Genomic DNA, 13,761 nt, shown 5'->3' with positions numbered 1-13,761 from the left:
TTAACAAATACAGTCATAAATAAATTGCTCAATTAACAGTGAGTGAAATAAGTAGAGATGGGGTATTGTTAAATAAATGTAAGTGGAATTGCACATGGTTATCATTGCACAGTGCGGAGAACATTTAGCTGTTCATGAGGTAGATTGCCTGGGGGAAAAAAACTTTTCTTGTGCCTAGCTGTTCTGGTGCTCAGTGCTCTGTAGCAGAGGGCAAACGTTCAAAGAGAAGTTGGCTTGGATGTGAGAGATCCAGAGTGATTTTTCTGAGCCCTTTTTTTTCCACTGTGGATGTATGCAGTTCATGGAGGGTGGGCATAGAAGCACCAATAATCCTCTCAGCAACCGTCCTTCGGTTGTCTTCTGTAGTCTTCTGATGTCTGATTTTGGTAGGTAAACCAAACCAGTTATTGAAGTGGAACTGCATTAGTAGCACCTGTGGTAAGTTGAACTTCAGCTGGTGAAGGAAGTACAACCTCTGCTGGGCCTTTTTCACAATGTGATTGTCCCACTTCAGGTTCTGAGGGATGGTAGAGCCCAGCAACTTGAAGAACTCCATGGCAGCCACATTATTGTTCATGATGGTGATTAGGGGGAGTGCTGGGGTGAATCCTCCTGAAGTCCACTATCATCTCCACTGTTTTGAGCGTGTTCAGCTCCAGGTTGTTATGACTGAGTCTGCACCAGACAGACAGTTGTTCAACCTTCTGTCTGTATGCAGACTCGTTACCATTGTGGATTAGGGCCGATGACTGTAGTGTCATCTGCAATCTTCAGAAATTATCTTTAGCAGTGCAGTTATTTTTGTGCAGGGAGAACAGCAGTGGGAAGAGCACACATCCCAGTCCTGTTTGGGAAAATTCACGTCCAACATCTTGTCTTTCTGTCAGAAAGCTGGTGATCCATTGACAGACAGAGCTAGGAACAGAGAGCTGGGTTAATCTTTTAATTTAGCCTGGAGGAGTGATGGGATGATGGTGTCGAAAGCAGAATTGAAGTCTACAAACAGGATCATTGCTTAAAGGGCCCCTATTATGGATTTTTGAAAATGACCTTTCATGTAGTGTGTAACATAGCTCTAAGTGAATGAAAACATCCTGCAAAGTTTTAAATCTGAAAGTGCACCGTATATCAAGCATAGCGTTAGTTCTGGCAGGTCACGTTAGTCAAGCTCGCATCAGCTGACCCTCAGCTGATCCACATCTACCTATAGGAATACGACACCTATCACCGTATACATATATAAGCTCCTTCAGTATTATCAGCAGCTATCGCGTTTCTCAGGAGCAAATTACCCTCCTCCATCCCCAGCTTCTCCTCTCGCCCAGTCAGGATTTGCCATTCTGATTCCCCTTGAATCAGAATAATTATTGAATAATGTTGTACTTTAAATCTTGAATTAAATATATTTGCAAATTTTCATGTTGGTTCTGTTCTGTTTACCCCAAGGGGGATTATTGCTGCTCTCCCTGCTCTTATCCATGCTAGGCTGCATGGATGCGCAGGGAGTTCTCGCCCAGAACGGAACCATTCCGCCAATCCAAACTGTATGCTAATTGTCAATCATATTTGACGGTAGTGGTCCTGACAGAAATAAAGTTATTGTCTTTCAAAAGTAAGAGTCGACTCTGAGTCAATTAAATGAATTGTTTTTCAAACGAGTCATAAGCCGTTTCGTTGTGACGTCAAGACGAAACATTAGTCTATTGCCCGCCCCCTTATTGCACGCGCAGACACCAGGGAAAACTTGAACGCCCTCAAACCTAAAGCTGATTCCTGTGGATACTGGAGAGCATCATGTTGAGAAGATGGCGTTGTGCTCTATAGTGAAGGTAAAGCCTTTTTTTTTCACTGCCCATGGACGAGCATGTGAAGAATTAGTGGTTAAAGGAACACTGTGTAGCTTTTCAACCTTCATAATATATTTCCAAGACCCTTGTGATGGTACATCGACTTACAATAGGTTGAATGACACGTCTGCCATAGCCTGACGGGGTCTGTATCGCTTTTACTGGCACTATGTAACTTCGGGGTTCGGGTAGTAACCCGAGCACAAAAAGAACTACAAAATTCGACTGCTTAACGGCATACGTCACTTCCCCCACCACTTCCTCAAATTTGGACGTGAGCGTTTATATACTGTCTATGGATGTGAGAGGCCAACCAGCGTTTGTTTTCGGCTTTCGTGCGTATGTTTTTGTCATGGGGGCTGTTTACACCTGGCCACTTCATGCGTTTTCTCAGATCGGATAGCTATCCGATCGTGAAAAGACCAGGTGTAAATGCCCTCCGAAACTCATTCGAGACGGATTTGAATCCGATCGCTCAAACCACTTCAGGAGGAGGTCTGAGACGCATTCCAGACGAAACTGGACAAGTATAAATGCATCTGGTTGTTGAAACCACACATGTAAATTGTACTCCTCCCAAAAATGCTAAAAAAAAAAAATAAAAAAAAACGTGTGAGAGCATGTTATTGCCAGATATATGACGACGCTACTGGAACACTCATCACCGGCACCGCAGCTGAGCATCGATTCATCAAGCCAACGTGCAAACTATCGCAAATCAAAGTGAAAGTAAGTCGCAGACGCTTAACACACAATCATTATCATTATAAAAAATAATAAAAAAGATCTTACCAGGCATGGGCGGATCTCCCAGCTGCCCCCCTAACTTTGATGATCCAAAAACTGTACTTGTAAAAACAACCCGCCACTATGTCCACGAGCTTCTCAAAACAGTGAACTAAACAATACATTTACCAAAAGTGAACAATTTAATTTAAAATTTTAAATGTATTATTAGCCCCTCCCCCCTGCGTGCAGAGCGGCGTTCGCTCAGTCTGGCTCACACACAGCGAGTCTGCTGCGGTGCGGTGGCCCTGCAACACGACTGGAGAGACTGAGCTGCCCCAGAGCCTCTGAAGGTGAAGTGAGTTTCCCCAGGTGTAGTTTAAACACACGTTTAACTTAAAGTTACATTTGTAATGAATGTATTGTATGCTAAAGAGTAAAGACGATTCAGCATCAGCAAAAACAGCGAGTCTATTACGTTAGCCAAAATCAGCGGTCAAATCGCTCCCTCGTGATTTGTAAGAGCACTCTTCCCTTTGATAAGCCTAAGCCTTTAGTGAAGACAAGAACAGCTTAATAAAAAATATTAAATATTGTTTGTATCCATAACGTTTACTGATGGTCGCCGTTACGCGGCCGACGTTACGTTACAACACACAATACAGTGCCAGTTAGGAGATCGATCATTTGATTAGCTAAGCAGTCCTATTAAATCCAATTCCTCTCAGATATCACAGCAATGAAACCAGGTTACAACTGTGGAAATAACAAATACAACAGGATTAAGTATGGGCGTTAATAGTTGGGAGAAAATATGATGCGTAATAATGATTAGATCTGCATTTGGTCTTAAAGAGGCAGCAGTCTAATAATCCTGCTGACGATTGCTCCATTAATGTGAATCAAACAACAAAAGGCAAAGAGAAAATCAGTCGCAGCTCTTGAATGATATAAGCTTTAATCTATTATGATAAACTATGCAGTGTTATCTTAAATCTGACTTTATTAGATGTCTTTTTATCCCATATGTCAGTAGACATTACTGAAATTAAAGCAATGGATATATAATTTGAATATTTGTTTAATTGTATACTTTTTTTGTTTGACCGTGTGTTTGTACTTTGTTTTTGGTGTCCTATGTCTTCTGAATATAAAACACAAAAGCCTGCACCCTTCTGCATAACATACATGTTTTATTTGTTTTGTTAAAGCATTGCTTTTTCTTTTGCTATAGATATTTATTTTACATTTTACAAAATATAAAGCAATATTAATTGTGTTCTAAATAATTTTTTCCCCCTTTTTTTTTTATATAGGCTAACAAAAAGAACCGATAATAATACCGTTAAAGTATCGGATCGATAAGGAGTATTGGTAAGAGTAGTAATACCGTCTAGTAATATACGTCTGCCATATGTTGCCACCCCTCAAAAATTCCTGCCCCCCTCTCGCCACCCCATAAATATTTTTCTAGATCCGCCCCTGTTACCAGGGCTGTTGCTGCTCTCTCTTATTGAGGTTTTTGATTTTGCAATTTTAGCTGATGATCAATAAAATGCAGTTCATATCTGTTGCTTTCGGTGACGTGCACTCCATTAAATCTGCATATAGCGCAAGAATTGAAGATCGGATTTAAATCCGTTTCGCAAAAACACATTTATGTGACCAGGTGTAAATGGAATCGTTTTGATAAATCAGATAGCTATCCGATTTGAGAAAACGCATGAAGTGGCCAGTAAATAAATCTCTTATTTGTAAACTTGTTTGCATTCTATGTTGTATGTTGTTGCGCTTGCTTGTAGTATGTCATTTTTTTTTACATGCTGTTCATTCATCCATTGCTGATAATTAGACCAGTCCAATCATTTCCACATATGTCTTGCTAGCTTTCGATTATCAGAGCTGTTGACAGACTTACAAACACTCGTTCTCTTACGTGTTTTTTGCGTTATGTTTTATTGCCTAGTTTGCCTCACTAGTTTGCCAGCTGAACTCAGGTGTTGTGAGGTGTAGGCCTATTTATCACGTAGTCCTGAGGGATATCAGACGACGCTGTTGACGTTGATTCTTGCGATTATCATGAGAACAGTTTTCAGTATCTCACATAAATATCAGGACATAAATAAGCCTAACGTAGAGGTTGTAAATAAACGAGCACAATTTGCAAACTATTATGATAAATTGCAATAATCATGTCTTCGGAGTCTATGTGTGCCTGTTCCATGCCCGACGCAGGTACCAGTGTACAGGGTAGGAGGTGGGAGGTAGGGGTATTTACGATGTGCAAGTATTCCACAGCGACTCTAGGGGTCGCTGTTTGACAAAAACACATGATGGTTGATGGACCAGGTTGGAACGCGGGTGTGGTCCCTTTGGCGGATACCCTCTGTTGGTGCTGCATGTACACTGAGTGTTGTGCACATCTTTTCTCTTTTTGTGTGTGTGTGTGTGCGCGTGTGGTGTGTGTTTGTATCTTTTTTTAGGCACGTTTACTGGTGAATTTTACAGGGACAATAGAGTGGGCTCACGCCGGTGGCCAGTCAGTCCTCCTCGAGTGTTTTGGGTTTGTTTTGTTTCTTGTAGTTGGTGTTCTCTCTTTTAAGATTACAGCTCAATGTGTGATTACACAGACAAAGAATTAAGGCTCATAAATTGGGCGTGTCATTTTCTGTATAATGTCTGTTAATAAATTGTGAGTTTTGTCATATTTGAGAAACACGTCTCTGTTCCTTCTGGTGGTGAAGTACACATTGAATCTGTGTTTATAACTCAACTTAACTTTCCCTGAGAGAGATTCAGGGTGGCGTAGTCAGGCTATGTTTGATTGGGCGTATTAATTGCCCATAGGGTTTATGGAGCCTTCTCGCTACACTTTCAAAGTACGCAGGCAGTCGACATGCACTCTAGAAAGTTTAAACTTTGTCTAGTGTCAAAGGAACTTATGCTGCATTCCAATCCAAAATTGTCATGCCCTTCACTCGCTAACTTCCCTCCGTCTCGTTCACTCAGATGTACGTCATTGCTTACGTTGCACGAGTGTCCACTACTGGCGGAAACTGCAATGGGCTGAACTGGAACGTCCTAAGCCCTTGATCACTTGGAATCAGCTGTGGAGTTGATTTATTTATTTATTTATTTTTCCCTTTAAGAATTTGTTTAATGCAGCATCCAAATGTTTATAGGTGTGTTTGGGTTGTTTTAAATTACATTTTTTAAAATTAATATATCATAGAGTTGTTTGTTGTGGTGGAGATTAGATGAGATCTGTGGGGACGTCACAATCATACTGCATTGTGGGACATATAGGTGCCTGAAGTGTACATATTGAAGCAGACTCGCTCCCTTGGTCAAAATCGAGGGAACGGGGGTCTGTCCACATAAACTTCCCTCGTCCACGTCACGAAGTGGAACACACTTCAAAATAGCGGCAGGGATAGGGAAGTTCACAAATGCGTGTCTAAAAGTGGACTGGAACGCAGCCCAAGTTGCACAGACAAACAAGGATAATTAACGGCAAACACCTGAACTGAATGGTGAATCAAATTAATAACCATGACAACAGACTCTACTCAGGGAAATGGTGCAAACTGAAAAACAAAGTCCAAATGGTGTGTGACTGTGAGTTTCCTTCAAATAGGCACTTTTATAATGCTTGGAAGACTACAGAAGATGTACTGTCTGTCTACACAAGAAACACCACACCTGCGCGCGTTGTGGCAGCAGCTGTACAGTACTGTGACAAAACATGACACGAGAGAGTGGAAACAGGGGATCTTTTGTGGGTTTAAATGATATAAACAAGAGTACAGCGATCAAACAAATACATATGGAAGTTTGCTTAGGGAGCTGATCAGGCCAAAACAACAAACAAAAAGTCTACAGATTGCAGCACTTACTAACCTAACAAGACAATGAAAGAAAAGCAAAATACAATCAACTCCCCTACCTACCTATCAAAAAACAAAGAATAAAATGAGCAAACAAAATGGCGTCAAACTCCTTACTTTTCCCAGATTCTTATACAATGTATTTACAAAGTACTATTTGAAGAGTTCAGATGCAAAGCCTCTAAGTGCCATCTGAAATTTTCTTCTAGAATGATTTTTTATAAAGCGTGTATATTTAAGTAATTTCACTTAAATGACAATTACCCAGCTAACAGGGAACGTTCCCATAACTTTCACTAACGTTATGTAAAAGTTATGTAAATGTTAGTAAAAAACTTTCCTGAAATAATGTTTCTGGAATGTTCTTATAATGTTTATAGAGTTAAAATACATTCCTGTAACGTTGAGAGAAAAACGTTCTTAGAACAAAGTTTTTTGAACGTCCTTGTGATGTTATTTGTTCTTGACTGATGTTCTCATAATGTTGAGTGAAAACGTTCTTATAACAACGTTCATGGAACGTCCTTGTGATGTTCTCATAATGTTGAGTGAAAACATTCTTAGAACAACGTTCATTGAACGTCCTTGTGATGTTCTCATTATGTTGATTGAAAACGTTCTTAGAATAAAGTTTTTAGAACGTCCTTGTGATGTTATTTGTTCTTGACTGATGTTCTCATACTATTGAGAGAAAATGTTCATAGAACAACATTCTCAGATACAAAAATATGTTCTTAGAATGTTTTTCTAACATTCCCATTAAGTTATGAAAACGTTATCTCTGAATGTTTTCTGAATGTAAAAAAAAAAAAAAAAATTCTTTGTTTATGTGAACGTTAAAGGAACATTCAATTCTTCATTTTGGAAATGTTAGGAAACCATTCGTTTTTTTTAAGGATTAAAGAACGTTTTCTAAAAATGTTTTAAGAACGTTTTGTCTAAACATTTATACATAACTTTTAAAGAACCATAGTGAACGTTATGGGAACGCTCTCTCTAGGTTATAAAAAAAACTATAACGTGCAGGGAACGTTCTGAAAAGCTCTCTTTAAAATATACTGTAAAATGAAACCTAAAAATAACCTGCAGTGAACTTTCTGGGAAGGTTTTCCTTGGGTTATAAAATAAAAACAAAAAATAACCTGCAGGGAACGTTCTCAATTAAAAAAAACTGGACGTTTTCATAACATTTACAAAATTATAGAATGGAATGTTCCTTTAACATTCACATAAACAAAGAAAAAAACCCGTTATTTAATACTTAAAAATACTTAATACATCAGTCAAGAACAAATAACATCACAAGGACATTCTAAAAACTTTGTTCTAAGAACGTTTTTCTCTCAACGTTACGAGAATGTATTTTAACTCTATAAATGTTTTTTTACTAACATTTACATAACTTTTACATAATGTAACGGTCACCAGCTGGAGTGCCCTTGAGAGCCACCAGAGGGCACTCCACATAAGACTATTATCACTCACAAACTACATTTCCCATAACTCACTGCCCGGACTCATCATCACTTATCACTGATCACATTCACCTGTCCCTCATTCACTGATTGCATTCACCTGTGTCTCATCATCCTGTTAGTCTCAGTCTATTTATACCATGTTCATTCATTCACTCACCGCAAAATCTTGTTTAAGTGTTACACTGCAATTCCGAGCGGTTTCCCTGGTTTCTTGTCTTTTGGTTTATTTGGATTTCTTGCCCTGTTCCCTGGATTACTCTTTTGCCTCTGGTCCCTGCCTGTTTTGTTTGTTTCTTTGTTGGTTTGTTTGGACTGCCTATCTGTGTTTTGACCTTTTGCCTGTACACTGGATTACGCCTCTGGATTACCCACAATAAAGCTGCGTTTGGATCTTAACCCTCGTGTCTCGGAGCAGTTTCGTAACAGAAGACTTCGCCACACCCAGATCCAGCAGCTATGACCTCCAGGAATCCAGCAGTACGGATCTCGCCTGATCTTCCCAGCATGAGCCGGGAGTTCGCTGGACAGATCGCGGCCTTGGCCCTGGATAGCCTCGATCTGTTCCAGTACACCTGGGGGTTTGTTCCTCTCGCTGCCTCTTGCTCTCTGGGTGACGAGGCAATTAAGTTGTGTTACCGGCTGGGGGCTAAGGAGGTCGACCCGAGGGAGCTCCCCGATCTCTCCGGTCTGGATTGGAGAGAGGCACTCTCCAGATGTCTGGAGAGCTTCCTTCCGTGGCACGCCATGTCACCGTCTGCACTTCACGCCAGTCCAGCCGAGCCTGCACTTCACGCCAGTCCAGCCGAACCTGCACTTCACGCCAGTCCAGCCGAGCCTGCACTTCACACCAGTCCAGCCGAGCCTGCACTTCACGCCAGTCCAGCCGAGCCCGCAGTTCACGCCAAATCTGCCGAAGCCAAGGCAGTATACGTCATGCCCGCCGCGCCTGAGACAGCAAGCGACATGCCCGCCAAGCTAGAGCCTTCACCGCTGGTCCCATCCAGCACAGAGCCCTCTTCGCCGCTGGTCCCGTCCAGCTCAGAGCCCTCTTCGCCGCTGGTCCCGTCCAGCTCAGAGCCCTCTTCGCCGCTGGTCCTGCCCAACTCAGAGCCCTCTTCATCGCTGGTCCTGTCCAGCTCAAAGCCCTCTTCATCGCTGGTCCTAACCAGCTCAGAGTCCTCTTCGGGAAAACCTGTAGCGTGGCCATTGTGTGCAACGCAGCTGCAGCCTGTCCAGCGGCGGTGTAAGCGCGGCCGTGCAGAAACTGAAGTGGTGCGGCAGGCTTTAGAGGGGAGCGCAGTCTTAGCGCGCCGTCCAGTGGAGGGCGGGCAAAGATAAGCAGCTACAGCTTCCTCTTACTGCAGGAAGAGAGTGGTATCCTCTGTTTTTAGCATCATCGACAACGGAGAATGCTGCAGAAACAGAAGTTTTCACTCAGGCTGAAAAGGGTGCAGACCAGGATTTCGCGAGTTCTTCGTGAAGCTTCAGGAAGAAACAGCGCGGGTCTAGACGGTGTTAGCAACACGGCCCCTTTAAGGAAAACAGCCATCCAGTGTGCTGGCTCTACGGGCGCCGAGCACTCGAGGCCGAGGCTCTCAACGGCCTGAGAGGGCAGACGCGTCAGCTCTGACTCAATATTAGCCCGTTTCCCAGACAACTCACGAGCAGGGGGTGCGAGATCAACAGAGCTCGACCAATCCTCACTGCCTGACGCTAGGGTAGAGCAGCTGTCCTCCTCTGTAAATGCCACATCATCAGGCTCATCCGCGACGGAAACGGCGGCAGACAGCGGCCGTTGTCCGGGGGTGATAGACTCGTGAAGCAGGCGGCGAAGCTGGCGGGCGAACCGGCGAGCTCGTCTCAGTAGGAGGAGGTTCAGAGCCTCGCTGAGCGCGGCGCTTTACAGCGCGGCGGGCTGGGGTGCAGCCTCTGAAAATGTGCCATGCGAGTCCTTAGAGTCGTCATAGGCAACAGCTCGTAATGAGGGCATCCGCCGTCAGCGAGCGCGAGAGCTGCGCGATCTTAGAGTGCGAGACATCTTGAAAAAGACGCTTAGCTCTTTTAGAGAGAAAGGGGTGTGATTCGCGGGGTGAAAACACACTAGCAGTAAAGGATATAGTGCACCGGATAGCGCAGCAGGAATGTCAGCAGAAGGCGGCGCGGCCAGCGGCTTCGATGCAGATTCGTCCCGCTGAAAGGCTTCTTCAGACGGCGCGGCTTCTCTCAGGATCCAGCGATGCGTGAGCTCCGCTTGAAGAGATGAAAATCAGTGAACCAGCCTCTCGACGCTATATTTATAGCCCTAGGCCACGCCTATTTCGGCGGGACGCTATGCAAATGGGCGCGAAGCACCCCCATTGGTCAAGGCGTCAAGAGGGCCTCTCTCGATAGGCTGCTGCAGTTGCCGCAGAGCAGCCAATAGGCGCGCAAGCTGCCTCGCCTATGTCTGTATGCTGCTGCAACGCGTTTTGCATTATATAAAAATTAAGGATAATTTTTGGCTTCAATATCTCACGGAAAGAGACTTTCCCCCGAGCGTAAGTTCTTACGCAGTACGAGAGAACCTCTCGTAAGAGAACTGGACGTTTTCAACGTTTAAACAACATTCAGAAGGGGGGGCGCTAGTGAGCACCGCATGGATTAGACGCTTTCTCGTGGAGCTCCGTCAAGCCCTCACAAAAATTGTACTAAAAATCCACGCTTGCATCTTTTAAATACAACCATGGGCAAACCTAAAGCTAAAGGGAAAACTATGAACCCTGATTCTCCTGCCAAAGAAGACAGTAAGACAACTTTATTCGTTGAAGAAGACGACGACGCTAGCAACCAAACCGAGCTAACTACAGACGCAACCACCAGCACCAGCGAGACCCCAAGTTCACAACCCACTCTGGCTAACATCCTAGCGGCTATTGGAAAACTGGAAGAGGACATAACGGCCAGATTTAATGGCCTGGACTCAAAACTGCACCTCGTTCAAACCTCCCTTACCAACCATGCAACACGTATTACTGATCTTGAGGGAGCAATGACCGACCATGACACCCGCATAACAAGTCTCGAGCGCCGCTGTGAGGAAATTATTGAATCCAACACAGCCATGAAGCGCAAATTAACTGACCTCGAAAGCCGCTCAAGACGGTCAAACATTAAAATCGTGGGCTTACCAGAGAAAGTTGAGAAGGGAAATCCGACTCATTTCATAGCCGACCTCCTGCCAAAACTTCTCGGATCCGACAACTTCCCCGCTGGCCTGAAAGGGGACAGAGCCCATCGGATAGGCGCACAATCCTCATCGGCGCGGCCGCGCACGATGATCGTCAAAATACACCACTTCCCAGAGAAGGAGAAAATACTCAACCTCGCCCGCCTGCAATCTCCACTGACATTCAACGGAGCCTGGATCAGCATTTATCCAGATTTTCCACCTGAAGTTTCCGAGCAGCGCCGGGCCTTTGATGGCGTAAAGAAGAAACTGAGGGAGGCAGGAATAAAACACGGTCTCCTTTTTCCTGCGCGTCTGATTCTCACGTTTGGGACAGAGCAGAAAACATTTCTTAAGCCTACTGATGCCGAGGCATTCATAGACAAGTTTATTACACCTGCTGCTACCGCGCAGCCGACCTGAGACACTCCCGCTCTCTCACAGCTGTTTCCAGAGGCGCGCGCGACGCCGGACTAGCCAGCTGTCTTCCGTCTTCTCACGTTGAGCAAGTTCTGTTCCTTGCCCTCCCTAGCTTATATGTAAGCAAATAGACATGAGGGTAGATGGGGCCACTCAGAGGGCCCACTGTTAAGGTAATTGTATGTTATGATTATTTCATTGAACCGTACAATTAGTCCGACGGGACATTTCCTTGTAGTGTTAAATCGTTTCCCAATGTTTATGGGGGTATTCATGTTCTGCTTCGTTTGGGGAAGTAGACAGTGGGGTGGGATTAATGTTACCATCTTGTTGCCATTTTTTCCTCTGTTATGTTTCTGTTTTTTGTTTTCTCGTTCTTTTATTCTGCTCGTGCATTCAGTGCCGATACCATTATTGCTGTTATCACACCACATTATTCTGACATTACCTCCTCATGGTTACTAGCACTTTTTCGTCCTCGCCACAAGGTGGCAGTCTAACCTTATTAAGCTGGAATGTCAGAGGTTTAAGAACCAATTTAAAGAGAGGCAAGGTTTTCTCCCACTTGAAATCTCTGTCTGGGGACATTATTTTTTTACAGGAAACGCACATTAAACATTCAGATCAATGGAGGCTAAAATGCAGTTGGGTGTCACAAATTTATCAGTCAACATTTTCTTCTAAAGCAAGAGGAGTAGCTATATTATTTCGCCGAAATGTCCCATTTCAACACATTTCAACCATTTCTGATCCAAACGGTCGCTATATCATTGTAACGGGTCATATTTTGTCACGGCATGTAACAATTTCTTAATATCTACGCACCCAATTTTGACGACCCTGGCTTCTTTAGAAAAGTTTTTAATCTCATTCCGGACTCTTCCACCACTCACTTAATTGCAGGAGAAGACTTCAATAATATATTGGATTGTTTTACTGATAGGCTTTCTACACGCCCGATTGCTCCTTCCAAGTCCACCATTACCATAAATAACCTAATTAGATCTATGAACCTTGTTGATATCTGGAGGCTTCAACACCCCGCTGCTAGAGATTACTCTTTTTTTTCACATGTACACAAATCATACACAAGAATTGATTATTTTCTAACAGATGCTAAATTGACTTCTGATATTATCTACACCAAATACCACAACATTTTAATCTCCGACCACTGCCCTATAGAACTAAAAATAGACTTAGGCAGGACAAAACCCACATTTGACTGGCGATTCAACCCACTACTACTCAACGATATGTATTTTCGCCAACAAACAGCCAACCTCATAACAGACTATCTATCCCATAATGACACATCTGACGTTACAGATTCCACTCTATGGGAAGCTTTCAAAGCTGTTATGCGGGGCCACATCATAGCCTAAGAGGCTAAACTGAAAAAAGACAGACAGAAGGAAATGTCAGTAATCACAGCTCAGTTGTCAGTCCTTGAAAGCGACTTTCAACGATCTACCTCACCTTCTACACTGAATGAGATTGTGAAACTTAAATTCAAATATAACACTATTCTTTCTAACCAAGTGAGTACTATGCTGTTAAAGGTAAAACAAAAACATTTTGAACTGGCCGACAAACCAGATAAATTTTTAGCCCGTCAGCTTAAAAGCATACAGGCTAAACGAACAATCCATAAAATCAAGACAAAAACAGGTACTATCACCACAGATCCAAAAGAGATTAATAAATGTTTCCGCCAATTTTATGAAGACCTTTACACATCGAAAACCACTGCAGATGCCACGCAAATCTCTGACTTCCTTCATACCCTCCATCTACCTAAATTGAACACCTCAGCACAATCAGACCTAAACGCAAATATAACTCCAGAGGAAGTTGAGAGGGCAATACGCTCCTTCCCGAACGGAAAAGCGGCTGGCCCAGACGGTTTTAACATAGAGTTTTACAAAGCATACTCAGACAAAATAACTCCTCTCATGTTACGGATGTTCAACCACTCCACTGCTACTGGCCTGCTTCCTGACACCTTGTATTCAGCCAACATCTCCTTGATATTGAAAAAAGATAAGGATGAGTTAGACCCCGCTTCATATCGCCCTATTGCCCTCCTTAACTCTGACCTTAAGGTGTTCACTAAAGTGCTTGCCAACAGACTAAATAAGTGTATAACAACCATAATTCACCATGACCAAACTGGATTTATTCCAGGGAGATTTTCC

The 13,761-nt window shown here is 43.3% G+C and overlaps 1 protein-coding gene across 3 annotated transcripts in view; it reads right to left on the bottom strand.

The window, feature by feature from the left end:
• The window catches only part of cldn15b (claudin 15b), a 35,769-nt gene that overhangs the window by 8,606 nt on the left and 13,402 nt on the right, over positions 1–13,761 (bottom strand). Inside the window, exon 1 of one of the 3 annotated variants that reach the window (XM_084414867.1) lies at positions 2,640–2,731. The exons of the other annotated variants lie outside the window; for them this stretch is intronic. Within the exon in view, the coding sequence (XP_084270993.1) occupies positions 2,640–2,646 (7 nt within the window). The 5' untranslated portion in view covers positions 2,647–2,731. Of the gene's footprint in view, positions 1–2,639; positions 2,732–13,761 lie in introns of those variants that run through there. 3 annotated transcript variants of the gene reach the window in all.

The sequence above is a fragment of the Rutilus rutilus genome (assembly GCF_951802725.1).
Source record: "Rutilus rutilus genome assembly, chromosome: 7".
Taxonomy (NCBI): domain Eukaryota; kingdom Metazoa; phylum Chordata; class Actinopteri; order Cypriniformes; family Leuciscidae; genus Rutilus; species Rutilus rutilus.
Note: the sequence above shows the minus strand (reverse complement) of the source record. Positions and strands in the feature narration are given on the sequence as shown.